Source organism: Barbus barbus (assembly GCF_936440315.1).
Source record: "Barbus barbus genome assembly, chromosome: 41".
Classification (NCBI taxonomy): domain Eukaryota; kingdom Metazoa; phylum Chordata; class Actinopteri; order Cypriniformes; family Cyprinidae; genus Barbus; species Barbus barbus.
In genome coordinates, this window is record NC_136719.1 from 6,010,301 (window position 1) to 6,031,528 (window position 21,228).

A 21,228-nucleotide genomic window follows, 5' to 3' on the forward strand; every position below is an offset into this window, starting at 1 on the left:
GAATTCCAAACATTTCCAGATTGGAATCTAAAGTGTCAGAATCCATGCAAATTAGTTGAAAACATGCAAAGGGGTTTACAGTCTGATGCCATAGAACTCTTTAAGCTCCAAAGACAATGTTGTAGCTTGCAAGTGTTCCTTTTCACAGAACATCCTTGCAAACATCCAGAACACCCTACCAACCACCTAGCAATTGCGCAACAAGTATTTAAGTGATTCTTGATTCACAAGTCTTTTGCTAAACCTAATCTGCTGTAAAGAGCAATTGAAGAACCTTTATTTTGAAGTGTAATTTCAGTATCTAATTTGTTCATGTTCACAGTTTATTTGGACTGCATATTTGAAGATGTTTCACGTACTGTAGAACACAATTTGATTACATTTTTGCGGAACACTTAAATTGAATCAGGTGTGCTGTTGCTGAATTTGATTAAATATCTGGTTTACATGCTGCTGTTGATAACCTGGAGGTTTTCGAGAGAGACTCTCACAGACTACATCAACAGTGTAGATTATGTGCATGCATGTGCTTTTAAACAGGTCTTTGCTGTACTTTAGGATTAGTCTTTTTTTTCTGAATAATTCAGATGACAGCACTGTTAGACAGATCTAAATTTAATGAGGATTACAGAAGTTCCAGTTGTAATGGAAACTATGTACAAATTCTCTGCAGAATGATGTTGTTTTAGTGATGTACTGATATTTTGATTTACTGGTCATTATTTAGGAATGTTTGATGAATTTGATTATACACTACAGTTCAAACGTTGCCAGTTGGTAAGATTTTTTTTTTTTTTAATTAGTCTCTTATGCTCAACAAGGCTGCGTTTATTTGATCAAAAATACAGTAGTATTGTGAAATATTATTACTGTTTAAAGTAAGTGTTTTCTATTACAATGTATTTTATATTGTGATGTAAAGCCGAATTTTCAGCATCATTACTACAGTCATAAGTGTCATATGATCCTTCAGAAATCATTGTAATATGATGATGTCCTGCTCAAGAAACAGTTCTTATGTTGAAAACAGTTGTGCTGCTTAATTTTGCTGAAACTGTGATGCATTTTTTTTTAAGTACTTGACAAGAAGGTTCATAAAAACAATATTTATTTGAAATAGATATCTTTTGTAACATTATAAATGTTTTTACTGTCACTTTTGATTAATTAAATGTGTCCTTGTTGAATAAAAACTCAAAATGAAGTTCCAGGACAGAAGAAAGGTTCAGTAGCACGTGGTCCAAAGTCATTAACGGTGTGTGTGTTGAGAGTGTGTAGGTATAATAGTGATGTTGAGTAGACTAAAAGTTGTGTGTATTAGCAACGAATGATCTGAGCGTATGTACTGTATGTTTGTCTGTTGGTGATGAGTGCTCTGTGAGTGTATTAGCGATGAACCGTGTGAGTTAGTGATGAGTGATCTGAGAGCAAAAGCGTAACAGTAAGTGGGCTCGTGGGTTTCATCACCCTGAGAATTGACAAAAGCCAATCTACAGATTGAATTACAGTTTTCCCATTTCAACATCTGCCGGCTGCCTTCACCTCAGATGGTTGACGCACAAACACACACAAATGTACACTGACACATTACGTCGCCTCATCTTTCACACACAGAGACATCATGTCTCTACCAGAGTAGGCAGAGACAGCAGTTATTTATGACTACAATGTGTCAACATCCAGCACAAGCAGATGAGATAATCACAATGAAACATCACAACACACTCAAGAACTGCACTGAATATGTGCTTTGATTCTCTCACTTCTTTGAAGCCTCAAACCTGAAGTTTTTGTGTTTTCTGTTCCACTAGTGTCTCTTATCTCACCTCTTCATAGTAGCCACCTTGTAGAGGTCACATGACCGTGTCTTATGTTAGTAAACGTATGGACATAGCTGAATCTCCAGAGCTGTTGGGGGCAGCAGAGAGTCTGATGCTTTTTAATAGAGTCCCATTTAGCCATTTTTTGTGGCTAAATGGGCTATTACTGTGGCTATTACTGATGTATTTAATGTTGTAGAAAAAAATTAAAAAACATGAAAATATCTTGACCAAATACCTATTTAGAAAACCTACTGACTTTGGGATGATGGCACCAGAAGTGCCAAATGCTAACTTGTTTCCAGGTTTTGGCCTACAAAAACGCTGCTGTACTGTATAAGAGCGGGCAATATGTAAACATGGTTATGTTCGGAATGAGCAGGTCAGGTTTTTCTTCTGGTTAGCAGTTTACATCTGCTGATAGATGCTAAAACTACACAACTGAGCTGCAAGAAGCATGTTTCTGTAACGGAGTCAACGAGACGGAGTCGAGTGGATCCAAGTGCAAGCTTTTATTCCTTAACATGGTCATAAAACACAGGCAGGGTCGAACAACAGCAAACAAGTATGGCACGGACAAAACACGAGTATTCCTAGGACAAGCGTGGGTCTCCGATCGGCAAACAATATCAAGAGGGCTTGACAAGAGGAGTAATCCAGTAACGTGAGCAATAGTCCAGTCAGGAGCAAACAGAGTACAAAACGACAAGACTAAAGAGAGATCCAAGGTAGGCTATAAATTTCAGGGCAGGCAGAGATCAGACGAGAAACAAGATGCACAGGCTAGGATAAAGATATGAATGACTCAGGCAATAAACAAGACTTAACCTTAGACTAGCTATCACTGGGAGAGTGATAAAGGCTAGACAGTACTCGGCCATGAGAAAGAGGAAGTCCAAGGCTTATAAAGTGTGTCTGATTGGATTCAGCTGTGTATGTGTAATCAGTGCAATGGATGATGGGAAGTGTAGTCCGGAGTGACATGTAACAGTCTGTGTGGTGTGAGAGTCAATATGATAGAAGAGCGACCTCTGATGGCGAGTGAACGGAAGACCACGAACCGGATTCGTGACAGTTTCTTAATTCAAAAGTTGTTTTTTTTTTACCTTTCAAAAGTAGAAGCTAATAGCATCGGACAAATTGATTTTGAAAGAAAGATTTTACGAAAAAAAATAATTGTATTATTTACTATTGCCATATAAATTATTACACTGTACCTTCACTATATTACACTCACCTAAAGGATTATTAGGAACACCTGTTCAATTTCTCATTAATGCAATTATCTAATCAACCAATCACATGGCAGTTGCTTCAATGCATTTAGAGGTGTGGTCCTGGTCAAGACAATCTCCTGAACTCCAAACTGAATGTCAGAATGGGAAAGAAAGGTGATTTAAGCAATTTTGAGCGTGGCATGGTTGTTGGTGCCAGACGGGCCGGTCTGAGTATTTCACAATCTGCTCAGTTACTGGGATTTTCACGCACAACCATTTCTAGGGTTTACAAAGAATGGTGTGAAAAGGGAAGAACATCCAGTATCCGGCAGTCCTGTGGGCGAAAATGCCTTGTTGATGCTAGAGGTCAGAGGAGAATGGGCCGACTGATTCAAGCTGATAGAAGAGCAACTTTGACTGAAATAACCACTCGTTACAACCGAGGTATGCAGCAAAGCATTTGTGAAGCCACAACACGCACAACCTTGAGGCGGATGGGCTACAACAGCAGAAGACCCCACCGGGTACCACTCATCTCCACTACAAATAGGAAAAAGGGGCTACAATTTGCACAAGCTCACCAAAAATGTTGCCTGGTCTGATGAGTCTCGATTTCTGTTGAGACATTCAGATGGTAGAGTCAGAATTTGGCGTAAACAGAATGAGAACATGGATCCATCATGCCTTGTTACCACTGTGCAGGCTGGTGGTGGTGGTGTAATGGTGTGGGGGATGTTTTCTTGGCACACTTTAGGCCCCTTAGTGCCAATTGGTCATCGTTTAAATGCCACGGCCTACCTGAGCATTGTTTCTGACCATGTCCATCCCTTTATGACCCATCCTCTGATGAGTACTTCCAGCAGGATAATGCACCATGTCACAGAGCTCGAATCATTTCAAATTGGTTTCTTGAACATGACAATGAGTTCACTGTACTAAAATGGCCCCCACAGTCACCAGATCTCAACCCAATAGAGCATCTTTGGAATGTGGTGGAACGGGAGCTTCGTGCCCTGGATGTGCATCCCACAAATCTCCATCAACTGCAAGATGCTATCCTATCAATATTGTCCAACATTTCTAAAGAATGCTTTCAGCACCTTGTTGAATCAATGCCACGTATAATTAAGGCAGTTCTGAAGGCGAAAGGGGGTCAAACACAGTATTAGTATGGTGTTCCTAATAATCCTTTAGGTGAGTGTATGTAACATTTGTTATTAATTTTTCTTCAAAAAAAGTTTCAAAATGTTTAAACAAAAATACAATGTTACAAGTGTTGACACAATCTTTTCATTTAACTTTAAGAATTAGGTTGAGTGCAAGGTTGTGGTCTTAGAACCTGATGTTGGATTTCATCTTCCATAATATTATAAATGCATAATCCATTTTGAACATTCAGTTTTATGTCAGTTCATAAGCATGATCATATAGTCACATATTTAAGTCAATATTAAGTCAATATTATTTGTATAGCGCTTTTAACAATGCAAATTGTGACATATAGTGTGACCCGTCTATATGAAGTGTAATCCCTTTGTTCAGGAGCAGATTGTCTAAATGCTTATGGCAGCTTTCATTAATGCTGCCAGGATAGAAGGCCAAAAGCTGCCAGATCTGGTAACATCTTTAGCGTTTATGCTTTCAGGTTTTTGACAGATTGCAGAGATCAAGGCCGAATTAATATTTAGCATATGGCGAGGAGAGGGAAGCAAAAACTGACCCGCTGGCTTTAAGGCAAATCACAAATCAGCACTGGCTCTCCAGATCTGACTTTTCCTGCATGCACGTTTGTCCGCTGAATTTGAGAATCAGCAGTGCAGTAGAATGCATGTGAACTGACATTAAAAATCCAGATGGATTGCTTAACAGACACACATACAATAATATTGATGAACTTATGCCAGCAAAGCCTATTAGCACATTTATCCAGAAGCATCCAAAATCAGATTGAAGGAAATCATCCCTGTTGCTTGTTAATCGTTTGTTTTGGCACACAAATCGCTCACTGTTTTAATGCGCTTTCTTCTTCCTGAAAAGTATAGTTTTGAACCAGTTTCAAAGCTTAGATGCTCTGTGAAAAGTTCAATGCCCCTCATGAACCCTGACATGGACTGCTTGTACAAAGAAAGAGGAACATTCATTTCTTAAAATAGAATCATAATGTTTCCAGTGGATGAGACATGAGAAACAGGCATTGAAAAACAGGTGCTCTTGGGAAGCTTTTACCTCAAGCTAAAACCACTGTAAAGGCTAATTGCCCTGATGCCGGTAGTGGTAGTGTCACATGAGCGCTGTGTGTTTGTGTGTAGCCTCGCTCTCAATTTGACATGGACACGTCATGCTAGTTTGGCTTTTGTGTTTTCTGGAAAAAAATATGGTGTTTGCCACTGCAGATGTAATTTTCACAATGCAAAGGTGTATTGAAGGCTGTTGCAATGTACTTACTAAGAGGTTTTTATTTTTTATTTTATATTTTATATATTTTCTTTTGCTAGGTGGTTGCTAGAGTATTAAAACTGAAAATTCTTTATTGGCATTGATGGTTCCATGAAGAACGTTATTCCACAAAAGTTTCTTTATAGTGGAAAAAAAGGTTAAAGTTCTTCAAACTATGATAAGATAGATATTTAATTTTCATTTAATTTTATATTTTTCATCTAATATTTATTTGATAAATGTATCGTATGTTATGCAGCTTTGCTTTAAATAACATAAATAGTTTTAATTAATAATAACATCACTTGCTATATGATTGCTACGGTGTTCTGAGTGATTTTAGTGCATAGCTAGGGTTTTCTTTTGTGGGTCTCTCTATCGTGCATACTTATAGACCAGCTTTTCCCTTTTTGCTGCATACTTCACTTCATGGCCTGCAGAAACAAAGACATTTCAATCCAGGCCTCTTATAGATCATTAATGCTTTTAAATTGCACTGAGTCCAATAGCAAGAGTTCTGCCATCCTTTTAAATCATAGTAATCACAATGGTAATATGTTAAAAGGGCTCATCCGGAGACGTTATATCAGCTTGATCAGATAAAATGCTACAGTGATGCTTCCTAGTCTTACAAAATGGGGCTAAACAAACACAGTAAAGAGACAGATAGAGATAATTCATTAGGATAGGAATGAGAACACGAGTAGGTAGCCAATGCAACAGAGGTCATGAATCTATGGTCCAGCTTTAGTCTGGCTTGTAAAGAGGATTTCCTCCTAGTTCCTCTGGTCTCTGTGGCTTTGTTTGGAAAGCTTGGCCCTTGGACTGAGTCATACTCGGGTGTGGTGTAGTTTAGCCATTAGTAATAGACTTTTTCCTTTTTAAGAAAGTTTTAACAACTGAGAAACTGTAAACATACTCAACAGAGTGTTATGGAAATTTTAGACAACTTGTGGCTAAAGCTGAATGAAATGAACGCATACTATTATCACCTCATAAAGCTTTGTTTTTGTTTCCTTTCCTTATGATATTGCTTCCATGTGTTGTGAGCTTTAGACACTTACGGCAATGGTAACAGTGATAGCTACTTTTATCAAATACATTTTATGAAATGATTCTGTAAAGCTTCTAGTGCAGTCTTGTGCTGGAATATTGTTTTTAGTAGGAGGTATCTTTATTGTCCCTAGAGAGAAATTGCAGTAAATATCAAGGCATAACAATACACTGAAAAAAATATAAAAATGGTGTAGGATTTACTTTTTTTTTGCTAGTAAATTAAAAACATGGCAAGTACAACACTGAAATAAATGTGTAATTTTAAAGTAGAACAAATGAAATTGTATTTTAACAATTTTATTATTATTTTAAAAAAAGAATAAACAAATAAACAAACAAAGGTTCAATGGAATCCCAAAACTTTTACTTTATTTTATAAATAGGGTCCCACTTTATATTAAGCGGCCTTAACTACTATGCACGTACATCAAAAAAAAAAAAGTAAAATAAGTAAAAATGTACTTATTGTGTTCATATTGTATTGCACTTTTGCTGCTATTGAAGTGGGATATGGGACAAGGTTAGGGACAGGTTTGGGTGGTATGGGTAGGTTTAAGGGTGGGATAAGGTATAAGGGATGGGTCAAAAGTTAAGTACATATGTAATTACATGCAGGTATTTTTAAAATATAAGTACAATGTAAAAACATGTATGCACACAATAAGTACATTGCACCTAATGATTAATTTAAATGTAAGGATATAATAGTTAAGGCCACTTAAAATAAAGTGGGACCAAACAGAAATATTTATACATAAATTGAAGATGTATTTTAAATAATATTTTTAACAGCTAATTTTAAAATATCTCCTGGTAATATTTTATTTTATCAATTTAATTGGCCTTTTAGCAGATAAAAGACAAGCCTACAGATTTATTTGACTCCTTTCACTTAAAATCATTTGAGACATGTTAGACAAGATGCTTTTTGTACAGCAGTCTCTTCAGAAACTTATCAAAATGACAAATGGGACAAATAATTGCACTTTGAATATTTGACTCAGGCTAAATTTCAAGTAACTCTGAAGTTTTTCCAGCAATTTTGCAATGGTGTCTGGGTCATCAGCACCAGACAGTCGGCTCAGTGTTGAAGCCCCGCGAGCAAGAGACGAGGTGGTGGACTGTGGCGGATTTTGCGTGAATGGAGCTATCCTGAGCCCATGTTCAAAACAGAGTGGTGTTTATAAGCAAGGACTCCCCCATGAACAGATTCAGCTCTGTGCATTATGCCTTCCACTTTATGTCTGGTGTGGCATTAATGTGTCTTCTGGGAGGAACTTTGGACTAACCTGCTTGTTTAGAGTTTGCTTCCTTGTATAAAGGCTGATATTAGAAATATGAAGAGAGGTTAAGACATTTGGTGTAAAGTCTTTGTGTAACTCGTCCTGAACTGTTTGCAAGATGGACTTAAAAGATACTTTAAATCATGTGTTGCTAGTTTTTGATGAAAAAATAAAGCCATATTTAGAGACCAAAGTATCATTATGGTGGGCTTTTTGAGTAACTACCCAAAACATGGCAACTGCATAGCAATATGCTAAAACCAACCAGACCATTTTGGTAGAAATTCCTTCAGAAAATATGGTGGAAAAGTAGTTTATTTTTTTTAAATGCTTTGGCGGTCTTCAGTAAGGTCTTGGAAACAAACTATCATAAAAATAACTGACTGACCAGTGGTATGCAAATTAGATCTTTTTGAATACTACTCATAACGGTCCTACAGTGTTTTCATATAAAGCTATTTGCTGCATTTGAATATTTCCATTTGCCCTTTGGATTTCCTTCAAAATCTGCAAAGATATTTCCGGAACTTTCATAGACATTGGTTCAGCGATTTTCTTATCGACCCTGTTCAGTACTGTTTAAGTTGCCATCAGGAATTAGTGCATCAAGTGCATGATGGGAAGAAACTGAGGTATTAACACCAGCATTTTAATGGATAAGGTAATGCACCACCATGAAAGCATGTACTCTACTTGACCCTATTGATTCAATGACAGATAAATGTTGAGTCATATTTGAGTTTATCTTTTTTAAAGCGCAATAGTAGTGCTTTCAAATTTACTACTAATAAAGAAAGAGTACTAAATTGAGTTATTCCTCTTAATCCTGCTTTATCAACACTGTGTCCTTTTTTTTTTTGTAAGAGGTCAGTTATTTCCACTTGGATAGTCTGTTTGGTAGAGCTTGGCCTTCTTGAGTTGAAATGACAGGACTAAGTAGAGCACTCTCAAAACTGATTCAAACATGCCTATATCCCTTTCGGCTTCAGAGGAAGGAACTGTGTGCGGTCTTGTGTGCATCGTATTGTTGTGACATCCCCTTCCCAAAGCTGGTGAAAAATTAGGTCCATCCTCTAACAGAACGGAGGCCGTTCCTTCCAAAACTCAATCTTTTTTTTGAGGGTAATTCAGTGTGGCACATCAGAACCAAGGCCTAGTTGTCTGTATATTTGACGCAGCCAGGAGTGTCATGTATCCCACCAGTGGCTGTCTTGGCAAACTTGGTTCCCCTGGTAAGATATGACTAAAGAATAAGAAAAAAAAAAAACTTTTAATTTAACACCAAAAGGTCTGACTAAATTTAGTTATCTAAATGGGCGATTTCTGCCACATTGTGCAACTTAATGCTTCAAGTCAAATCCATTAGAAACGATTTAGGATTTGAGATTCATTTCGACAATGAACAGCAAACAATTTTTTCCAAAGCTTCTAGAGAGTACCCTAAAGTCATTTAAGTTCATTTTTTAAATTGAATACAAGTCTGACAGCATGATGTTACTGGTGATTATATCCTTGCAGTGAAAACATTATTGGTTTTATGATAACAGCACTTTAGTGAACCAAAGAGGGCCAGCAGAGGAAGCATGCTGGCAGGCAACTGTTTAAAAAGACACTATAATTTATCACAAGTCCTTCATACTGTAACACTTGTGCAGGGGAGCAGTATAGCATCTTTAGATTGGGTGTGTTGGAGAGAGAAAGATGAAAAGAGAGAGAGCCAGAAGAGTAGGAGGAGGAGGAGGAGGATGTGTGTGGTTGAATGAGCGCGGGGAGCAAGGGGAGGGACCGTTTCTGCGTCTGTCTTCTCTGTCATTCTGCTGCTGCACAGCAAAGCAGCGAGACACTCTGCTGAAGAGAGGAGAGAGGAGAGAGAAAGAAAGAGAGAGCGAGAAACTGAGTGACTGGGTAGCACTAGAGCAGCTGCAGCTGAGGCAGTCTAACTGAGAGGAGCCAGATGCTGGATTTACATGCTAAAGACACCAGACATACGGATTACTTCTTCAATACAGGATCTAGTGACTGGTCTTTCTGTATGTGTTATTGGAGAGATAGTTCTCACTGTGATCAGGATTTGGCAGTAAACGACAGAGCTTGCAGAGCTTGCACCTTGTATCTTATTTTGCTCGATTGTAAAACCATTTGACTCACTGATGCTTTTACATGGTTTCACGCAGGAGGAATGCTTGGGGGTAGCCCAAGAGGACAAGGAGTAGATCTGGAGGCTGAAGCTGACAAAACGTCCAAAGCCGAGACCCCCCAGGGCCAGGCAGGAGCCAACGGAGTTGGGGGCATGGCTGCGAAAAGAGGCAAGTCAGGGCTCCCACAGGCTACTCCTAGGGCTGAGCTAAAGGTCTACCGAGCAGGAAACTCTGAGGGTCGTCTTCCAGTGCCTAGTAACCTGCGCAAGCAAAAGTCCTTGACCAATTTATGCGTGCTTACGGATGCTGAGAAGAAGATGCACCTTTACCAGCCCAAGTGGTCGGACGACATGGAAAAGCCAGGGGCAGGTCAGAACAAGTCCGGCAAGCTCAAAGATGCCGGAGGGGGTACAGGCAAGGGTATCCCACTTTCCAAGAACCTTTCCAAGTCAGAGCATTCACTGTTTCAGGGAAAGCCAAAACCCTTTAGCCCACCTTCCAAACTGGGCAAACCCAGTCGGATACCAAAGAGTCCTTACGCTGAGGTCAAACCCATCAGCAAGGCTCAAGAGCGGGCAGATGACGGCAAGTCAGATGATGAGATCTTGTCCAGCAAGGCTAAAGCTAATGGTAAGAAAACTCTATGTGGTACCACAGGGGCAGCCACCCCAGGAGGGGGCAAAGATGCACCAGAACCAGAGGAAGGGGACAAGACCTTCTTAAAGGTGGACCCTGAACTGGTTGTAACGGTACTTGGGGACCTGGAGCAGCTTCTCTTCAGTCAGATGTTGGGTAAGTAATAACAAGATCCACTAATCCGCTTGCAATGCCGAAGAATGAGCAATGCTGCCTGGCTGACAGATCCAGCTTCACTTCCATAGCTCAACCCAGCCCTGCTCTTGCTTAGCAACCACCTCGCTTTGTATTTCTTATTCATCCTGTGCTGCTCACATAACTATGCACACTATTCTTGGCTTGAAGCTGCATCTGCATATTAATGATTATGAATGTCGCTTTATTTCAAACACTGCATGGTTTCATTGAACAATCGCTGCATCCCTTTTTGTTTACATTGCAAGCTCATGTCTTGCATCTGTGCACGTATTGGGTGAGACCAATCTGCGCTCCAATCGGGGGGGAAGGGGGTTGATCCAGGGGAATATTTGCCTTACCATTATAGCAGAGTTGACACACTGCCCTAATCTCCAGAATATGCCACATTAGCTGTTTTGGATGGCTAGGATGATTTACTTATGTTTTTGTAGATATTTTACCGATTCTACATCAATGATACGTCTCAGTTCAGCATGCATTATTGTAGATAACGTGAGCAAGCTCACAATAGAAACAGAAAAATAAATTATGCTTGATGTCATAACAGAAACTTAAAAATAAACCTTGCTGAGTTGAATTGTTTTCAAGTCATGGTGGGCAACATATTTAGCCTTGCCGCTGGTGCCATTGATCTCTGGGGCAGTTGACAGATGGTCTCCCTCTCGTTTCCTCTCTCCCCTTCCCTCTCCCTCTTTCTGTTACCGGGGGACTTCAAAAGAGAATAATAGGGGTGTCACACTATTTGAGAAGGTCAGTGACTCAGAATGAGACTGCACCGATACATGAACATTGTGCATTTTGTTTTTATTTAAAAATACATTAACAGTGCAGTGACTTATTAGCTATTTACGCTACGGGATTGGTCAGCTATGTTCCCTTGCATGGTACTTTAATGCATATTTAACATAGTAAGTGATGATTTGAGCATGATTAGCTATTAACAATCTCTCAACAATCTGAACAATAGCCTAGCTAGTGGTTCAGTGTGTTGCTTTTGTAATGTTAGGGTGGCCAGAGAGATGTGGTGTGAAGTGAATCCATTGGGTTGAGATATGAGAAAATGGAATTCAGTCTGTTAGCTATACTCATTTCCTCTCCTTCCCTGGAGCTTATTTTGACCTTGCTGCATGGCACCTGCTGAGGGGTGGGGGTGGGCGGAATTGAAAAAAGAAAATTGTGTTATATTGTATGGATGATCTGGATTTGATATTCTTTTCAACCTCTTGACTGCCGTACATTACTTTTGATTCCTTTAGCTTGTGCTGTCCATCAGGGTTAGCTGTGCAGGCAAAGGTTCAAAGCTTCCCTCCAGGGTTTGAAACACTGTGTTATGCATCTGTGACTGAGTGCATTAGGGCTGCTTGTCCCCTTCCTCTGCTTTTGACCCCACAACACAAACTCAATTACACAAGACTCCGTTCCTCCAGTCAGTGCTGTTGTGACACTGCTTGTTGTGAGTGATTGTTCCATGAATAAAAATTACTGCCCAATGAAAAATGTTTTTTCTTTCTTTTTTACTTTTGATATTTTTACCATTTGAATGATAACTATAGTCAGAGATGAAACTGGAAATGATAGAGAGAAGGTTGGGGGAATCAGTATAACTGGCAAGTCAAGCCATATCTTTATAATTATACAAATTAGATCTCCACTAATAAAGAAACATTCTGCTTAAGAGCTTAGTATCCTTTGGTATCAGACAGTGACAGTTGAGAACCACCAGCAGAAGGTTAAGAGAATCACTATTAAGGAACTTGACAGATGGTTCTTATTTGTGTTGATAAGAGCTTTATCGAACCAAAAATCCAGTTGCATGCACTTAAACTCACTAAAACTGTGCACTAAATGAAACCACAGCTTTTGGATTTAAGGATTAATTAAGCATGAAGATAATGACAATTTAAGTGCCACATTCAGTAATGTTTGTAGTTTAGTTTAGAATAGTGCAGTAAAAAGTTACTGATCTTTCTTTCTTTCTTTCTTTCTGATTAATGAATGAAATCAATCCCCACCTTCTATTATTTTGTATTGAATATAAATTTTTATTTTTGAAATTTGATAAAAAGGTGTCATCGGATGCAAAATTCACTTTACAAGTTGTTTGAACATAAATGTGTGTTGGAAGTGTGTGTATACATCCATCCTATAATTATTAAAATCCACCCAGTGTTTTTTTAAATCCCTATTTTAAAATCCCCTTTCTCAAATCAGGCTGTTCTGAGATTCCTGTCAGAATGACGTAGTTCTGTACAGACCTCTCTCACAATAGTTGATTGACAAGACTGTCTTACCTTAGACCCGCCCTGAGTGAGCTGAGAGCTGTCCGCCATTGTGTCGATTACGGTGCAGGGGAAGACAAGAACGTCTCAGATTAAGCGATTGAGGTGTTTTGTTGTTGGATGTAATAATGAATATAGCAGTCGTCAGTTAATCTCCAAAATTTGAGCCGCTGAAGACGCATAGGATTAACGTTACTTTCACTTTAAAGTGAATGCGCCGATCCCAATCTGCCCAAATGCGTCTATGTTCGCACGAATCATTCTTGATCCAGTTTAATCTACAGAAGAAGTGAGTATAAGGGTTTTTATGAATCTTTGCAAATCGCCTTTCCTAATAATGTGGTAGTTAGCCAGTTTCGCGGCTAAAGTAAACGGTATGGCTCGTCACCCCACAGAAGAGAGGGACGGGGTCAGCAGAGCTCATTAGCATTTAAAGCAACATGGACTATAATGGCTTGCTAAAAATAGAGCTGATTTTGACATTGTAAAAAAAGGTGTTTTTACACTACCATTGAGAAATTTTAACCAATGTATGTTATAGACTTTTCATTAAGACCCTAAATAATTATATCAACTTATATCAAATGGGCATCCGATGACCCCTTTAAATTACAGAAGCAACAATTAATAACAAGAAGAAAAAATCTTGTTATTAATTTATACTTGTGCTTTCCTGTAGCTCAAACAATAGAGCATGGCGCTAGCAACGCTAAGTTCATGGGTTTGATTCTCAGGGAAAGCAAGAGCTGATAAAAATGTATAAACTGTAACTTGAATGCAATGTAAGTCGCTTTGGATAAAAGCGTCTGCTAAATGCATAAATGTAAATGTAATTTTTAATCCACACTATACTGGAACAGACATAAATTGAAGTCTTAGCAAGTACATTTTTTTTATTTATTTTTTTGAGACAACTGGTGCGCAGTGTCTTTATTCTGCTGTCTCGGAGCTGAGAGCCTCCTTACCAGAGGCATCATTTCCATCTCCGTCTGGCTTGAGCTTGCTGGTTGGTCTGGGTTAGTAGTGCAGTAGATGCACTGGACATGATTTCTGCTGACAGTCGGATTCAGGGTGAGGTTACAGTGATTGTACTGATCTACAAAAAAGAAAAGTAGAATGTGGTGATAATGATACAATAAGACAATCGATTTATCTCAGATTCACGTTAATACTGCAGTCAATACAATCCATTTCCTCTGGAATAAGGCATAATGACCTGGAAGCATTTTATAAGTCATGGCACAGGATTTCCTTATTTCCTGTATTTGATATTGTTGGGTTATCCGTGATAAAAGTGTGCGTCCTCATTAAATTGCCATTAGAATTGTGCATTGGGCAGTTAGAGAAAAGATAATGTGTAGGAAATGGTTTTATAAATTCAAGCAGCCCCCAAACAAAAACCATCACTAAAATGCAGTGGTTTTGTGTATATTATGTTTGCATGAGCTCGTCAAGCCAGGAAATTGTTGCAAGGGTTAAAGTCAAACTGATTGGCATCTCAGCATGCTGCAGGCCTTCTTTTCACAGCTTTCAAGATTTAATTTCAACCAGGTCTTGGTTGTGTAACCATCTCAAGGGAAACCACACAAACACACATACTGTATAAAGACATAAATACAGCCATGCATATCCACATTTTGAATGCATAAAGTATATTTTATTTTCAGTGAGTGGCCATCATTAGTTCTTTATTCCCAAACCTAGTGACCTGCCTATGTAGGCAGCAGTATAAGGCACCGTAGTCACACGTCCAACACAAAATTTACAAAAGGTAGGCAGCATAATTATACCTTCAAGATACTGTTTTAGTAAAATTATAATGTAATTTCACATTTATACAGTACTTAAAGAAGGCAGTACTAACATTGCAACCAGCATTGCAACAAGCTCAGTATATACTGTGTGTATACACACACCTGTAATTCAGCCAAATAAAAATAATAATAAAGACAGATTTTAATTTCTATAACTGATGAAAATGGTAAACTTTCACACAAAATTTATACTATTTACTATGTGTAAGGTATTAGCGTAATCACATGGTAAAAGCAAACTCTATTATTAATCAACTGTATGATGTTCAAAATCTGCTGCTTATGAAGTTTCATTTTAGGATGCTCCCTTAGTAGATAGCTTACAGGCAGCTTACTATATTTGGATCAGCCATTGAATCATAGCTCGTATAATGAATAATTTTCTTTTTTTTAAATATGATTGAATTTTATGCATTTATTGTTTATTGGACGTGTTTGCACATTAGAATTAGTTATATTTATGGTTTAATATCCGTCCACCAAAATGCGAATCTGATGACTAAATGGCACATAATAACAAAACACGGTGAAAACAGGAATTGAAAGAGGAACTCCAAATAAAGGTCAGGTTTTGGTTCGTCCACCTCTGTTTACATGGAAACACGCACAACCCTACTGCCTCCATTTTGTGAGCCCTGAGACGATGACGATGACTGATTCATAATGTGATTACTGTCATGACCAACATCTCCATGCCTCAGCATGCTGTATGCGACTAATGCAATCTAAGTCCTAATCGAATTTCTGCATGTCTGCAAAACGAGGAGGAAGGAGCGGAAGGAACACACTCATTTATGCGAGCATGCAACATGGAAATAATGTTAATTTATCTCTTAAAACATCCAGAAATATTGCGAAATGTATATTGTTTTTGTCCTTATGTCTGCAGTTTCCGCCTGTTAAGCACAATTTTAGTTGTAAACAAACATGAGCTTGAAAGCAGCCCTATATTTAAGCATGTTGTAAAATAACTCTCAAAAGAGCAATACTTTCCAGTGTATTTCCATGTAAAATGGATGCATGCACATATTTAGCCTGTTTTATGTAAAGGGAGAGCTGCTTTGTGGGTCTTCCTCAAATGTCCAGTTTTTCAAGTCAAGTGGTGGTTTATGCGCAGTAGCGGCACAGTTGTGTTTTTTATAGGCCTTAATTGTTTTGTGGCTGAGACGGCCTCAGCCGTTATAGGGTTTTTTTGGTCGTTAGAAAACGCCACATAAACACCATTCCGTTTTCCTGTCGTATATCCTGGATGTTGGCTGCTTAAAACACTCATGGGGAAATTATTGTGTAAGCTTTTCTCAAATTTATGTGAAGACATATCTTGGATTCGCCTGTGTGAATAAAGGGCAAGAAATCAACTCTTTTACCAATAGTCACTAGTGGTTAGTAAAATTCTCATTGCTCTTGTATTACTGATAAGAAACAGGCAATGTTAAATATTTATGTGCTAAATGCCACTGTGCTTGTTGATAATAGGCATTTCTACTCAACTGTAGCATTCAAACCAACTCTGTTCTGCTTTTTCACATTGCCAATGGTATCCAGTGCTAATATTTCCTCAAATTGACAGGTTTTGTTACAAATTAATTACTTACACATTAGCTGCCAATGTATGAAACTGGATGCTCACTAGGGTCTGAAGCAGAGCCGTTGTGAAGCTGCAGAAGAGCAAGTCAGTTGAAACTTCATTATGAATGATCACATCCAGTGGTCTAGAGTAAACAGGCGCTGAATGAGATTGTTGGTCTTTGCCACAGATGTGTTGTTTGTCACCAGCAATAAAGGCACACCACACAACTGCCACCACATCTTTACACAAGCCATTATAAAGTCAAACATCCCAGTGCCTCTCGATTCTCCATGAACAATGAGCAAAATGGTGGCAGCAAACACATCAGAGTCTAGGGTCGAATAAGGACGAGATGCAAGGCTGGCCAGATTCAGACCAGGTTCACCTCAGAGACTTTATTTGAATTCTCACAGACATCCATATCTATGCATTAGCATGTCAGTTGAGGCTTAAAGTTGTCTTCCGATTAATTCCAGGCCAGATTGAGCATCTGTTAATCAAAGAATATTTTAGATTCTGAAGATTTGCTTGAAGTCGCCGTTGACAAATATTTCTGCATATATTCTTTCAGTGCCAACAGCTTTGTCCAGATTTACTCTCATCCAAAATGTTTTTGACATCACACCGTCTATACCAGGGTAAAATGAGTTACTGCTGTTTCTAGGATCTTTAGGTGGTTTCCTTTTTAAATCTTAAAACTTCAAGTTGATGATATTGCCTAGGATTGTTAAATGAAATTAAATGAAATTAAATATGTATATGACTCCAATTGGCTCGTCTTACCCTAGGCCTGAATTTTTTGATACAGCGGAACTATTTCACTTATTTGAAAGGTGTTTATTTCCAAAATGCATAGCATAAAGATATAATTTGTATGATTTTTGCAAATAAAAAGCTTTTAGACTCATCAAATAAGTGTTAAAATGTGGCCTGTCTTATCATGTTCTTTCTACGTACGGTAGGAGAATTTTAAGCATTCTTAAAACTTTATGAATAATATGAAGAGTTAATTTGCAAAAACCGATAACTCCATTTTTATTTTTATTCAGAAATCAAGTTTTTTTTTATTGCACATTCCAAGTAATATCAGTCAAACCATAGACGTATATAGACGCCGTATTCGACCGCTGCAGGCACGTAGATGCGGCCGCCATCTTGGAACGGTATTTTGACGTCATTCAGTGATTACTATGGTGAATGATGTTAAGTTTACCGCTGCAATATGGCGGACGGCTTACGTATAGCGGCCCATAGAAAGTTTTTTTTACATATTAAAAGTTTGTTTTATAGCTAAAGCAGATAATGCCACATTTCATGTTTTAGAGTAAAAAAAAACACTCTTTTAATCTTTGTAATCTCCTCAGATGACAATTTAGATGCCTGACAAACGTTGTTGTTGTGATCATATATGGATGTGATTACACGCAATACAGGGAGCTTTTCCCTCACCATTGTAACGCGCTGCTTTTGCAAGGGTCCGTGAAAACTTTTCAGCTTTAATTTTCCTTTTTCGCCCTGAAGAAGATATCACAGATTCATCAAGATCGTCGAAATTATCCATCTTCGAACACTTTTAGTCAGCTTTGATGAAACTCCTCTCAGCTAGCACATATTATCAAAGTGAAAGTAGCCTTGTCACCTGACCTGAATACAGTGCGCTGATTTGCTAAAATGGACTTATCGGCTTCTGTTCAAAAACAACAATGGCGCTTGTCGGCTTCTGCATTTTTTTTTCCGAAAGTGGCGTTTATCGGTTTTTGCAAATTAACTCTTCATATGTAATTGACATTTTTTGTGTCCTCTCTGTTGAATACAACTGTGTGTACTATCCTTAGCCGATTTCAGACCTGCCAAATCTCCTCATCTTTGCATTGAGAAGAAGACTGGAGAGCCCTTGTTAAAAGCAAATATTTCGCTCCAAAGCGAAAAGAAGCAGTTGATCTTGTGTTCCCTCCACAGTTGGTCTCTTTGACCCTCCATGGTGTGATAGGATCACTCTGGCCTGAGGTCATTTCAGAGTTATGATGTTTTTGTTTGTCACACAGCATTGCGCCACCTCTTGCCTCCTTGAGCTTCAGAAGACATTAAGAAACACTCATGCTCAATCTTTGGCAAGGAAACATTGTTCCACATGGACCTTTTTTACAACTCTCTCTGTTGACAAACTGTCTGCTGGACATACATGCAGTGATTAGGCACAGCAACAGCTGAGTGGACCTCCTCAGCTCCTGAGAGGCTTGCCAGAGATGCAGCTGTGGTGTTGGAGGCTTCTCTGCGCCAGTCAGGTTATAAACCCTGCAGTTGTCTGGGCATCACTCCCAGTTCACACTTCCCTGCCCCTGGGCATGTAGGGATTCCTCACCAAACTTCTGCTTCTGGTCAGTTGTGAGTGGTGTGGAATAAGCTTTTCCTGGGGGACAATAGAAAAACTTGTGGTCAATTCCACTTCTTCTACTGAGCAGGGAGATGTTTTAGCATAACCAGAACTTTTTCATAATCACAATTGTCAAGTAATGGCACACAAAATGCATTTTGTTCCTTGAGTTCAGTACAAGTTAAACACAATCAACACATTTGTTGAATAATGTTTATTACCACAAAAACATTCATTTCCACTGGTCTTTCCTTTAATAATGGGAGTGAATGGGGCCAATCTATAAATGCTAATGTACTGTTTCAATAGTACAGACACAAGAAATAAACTATGAATTTTATGATGCATTTTACGATTTTACGACTTTTTCTGTCCAGTTTGTTTCAATGACCATAAAACAACTGTAAAAAATAATTATTTAAACAGCCAAATTGACTTAATTCACATCTATTTTCACTTCCAAGTGCCTCAGAATAACATACATTTTCTTTAAAAATAAAATCAGGGATTAGTCTTCAATTTTATTCTGTAGTCAACATTGACACAAATGTGGTCATTTTAGCTTGTATTGAACCTGTGATATTCCTTTTTAGTTTGACCATTTGATGACATCTTTTTTTTGACTGCATGTTATAATAATGCATGTCAACAACAAAAATACATATTGTAAAAAGATTTTTGCAGTCCTCAGAGAGCTCTCCAACTTAAAATAAATTTAGAAAGGGAATTTCCCTTCATTGTGACAGATGCATTAATGAATAGGAAGTCATCTTCTTCAAGGTGACAATAAAAAATACGTTATTTTTGTTAGGGCCCAGACTTTGTATCCAGAAGGGTGGATGCAGTGTAGTGTATGACTTTATTATATTTAAATGTCCCTACAATTTTCCCAGCCTTGGTGTTTTAAGAAATCCCTTCACTTTGCTTTCTTGGCTGAATACCTCTGAACTTCAAATCAGATTTGTCACGGCAGTAGGTCTACTTCATTGGTGACGCTTTCACAGCTGTTCTTATGCAGTTTGGCCTTTTGCATGCTTTTGCAAATAGTTTTCTTCTGAAAAAGTGTCATGGGATTGCAACATGAGTGATGCATGATAAGGAAGTCTTGTAATACTTTCTGGAAACAACACCAGCATGATAAGTCCAGAGGATAACAGCTTTCTTTCCTCTCTGTAGTTATTCCCCATGGATATTATTGTGATTTTTGTGCGGATATTCCAGTCTGTCTTCTCATTTCCTGCGGTGTGTCTTCTACTATGTTGGCTGAAGTGTCTGCTGGACACTCTATTGTTATTTAAGAGTCCCTTCATTCATCAGATGCGGCGTGCTTACATATGTACGTGTCTTCCTGTTTTCATGTTGCCGAGGTCCCCTCTTTGTTTCTAAACACACTTGAGTAGAGCAGTAGAACTGACAAAAACACACACACACACACACACACACACCGATTCATAAGGTAAACTGGAAATGAAACAAACTTGTGGTGTAGAAGCTGGAAGCTATAATTTTTTCCCTAAACCACAAATGAATCTGAAATGGATTATTACTCGGAGTAATATAAAGCATTGCAGTGTATTGTTTGTAAAATATCAGCCAGCTTGTCAAAGTAACGACAAATGTTTCTCTGGCACAATGCTACACCATTAAACTCTATTAACATCCCTTTGGGATTCATTTGGCCTTATTTAGATCCCTGTCACCCAGTATACCCTAATTAACCAATTAAACATCATCTGTTCCTCGGCTGTGGTAATAAAATATGTAAAATGAAAACATTAATGGATGGAAATTGACCATCATTTGTAAAGACCGATGGATCCAGCAAGAGCTCCATGCTGTGCTTGGTTTCGTACACTTTCCAGACAAGACCTCTTAGAAGGGTGGCCTATTTCTGCCAAAAATTCTTCTCAGAGCTTTCAGCACTCGATGACATCCATTTACTTTGTCCATTTTGCTTCTTGCTCTTACAGCATTCTCAGAAAGGCAGAAGATGGTTCCAGTAAGCATCTGTCTTCACCCTATTAGCTTCTTTATTGACAGGCTATGCTTCAGTTGCTCATTAGGGAGACACTGTCTGTCTTGTGGCAGCCTCAGATTCAGATGTTGCTTTAACTTGGTAGTACATTTCAGAGATGAAAACACTTCACAATCTAGTGTTTAGATGTTGTAATATTAGGTTAGACTCTCTGCAACAACATCTCGGAAGTTCTGAAGACCCTATAATCTCTAACTGCAATTCGCTCTCTTCGACTCTCACCTCTTTGGGAGACTCTAGAGGTCCAAGAATTTGGAGCAGATCCAGACGATTTGGTCATTAGAGTTATCATCCATGACTTACTACTTTTCATTAAAATCTGTGATCTCAATTAACTGACCCTTTGTGTGAGGTCGCCCACAGTGTAGAGCT

At 38.5% G+C, this 21,228-nt stretch overlaps 1 protein-coding gene across 1 annotated transcript in view; it reads left to right on the plus strand.

Moving 5' to 3' along the window:
• Positions 1-21,228, plus strand: part of LOC306860317 (neuron navigator 1-like) — a gene marked incomplete at its 5' end in the record, with an annotated part of 140,624 nt that overhangs the window by 5,904 nt on the left and 113,492 nt on the right. Inside the window, one exon of the mRNA XM_079401954.1 lies at positions 9,987-10,742. Within this exon, the coding sequence (XP_079258080.1) occupies positions 9,987-10,742 (756 nt within the window). The remainder of the gene's footprint in view (positions 1-9,986; positions 10,743-21,228) is intronic.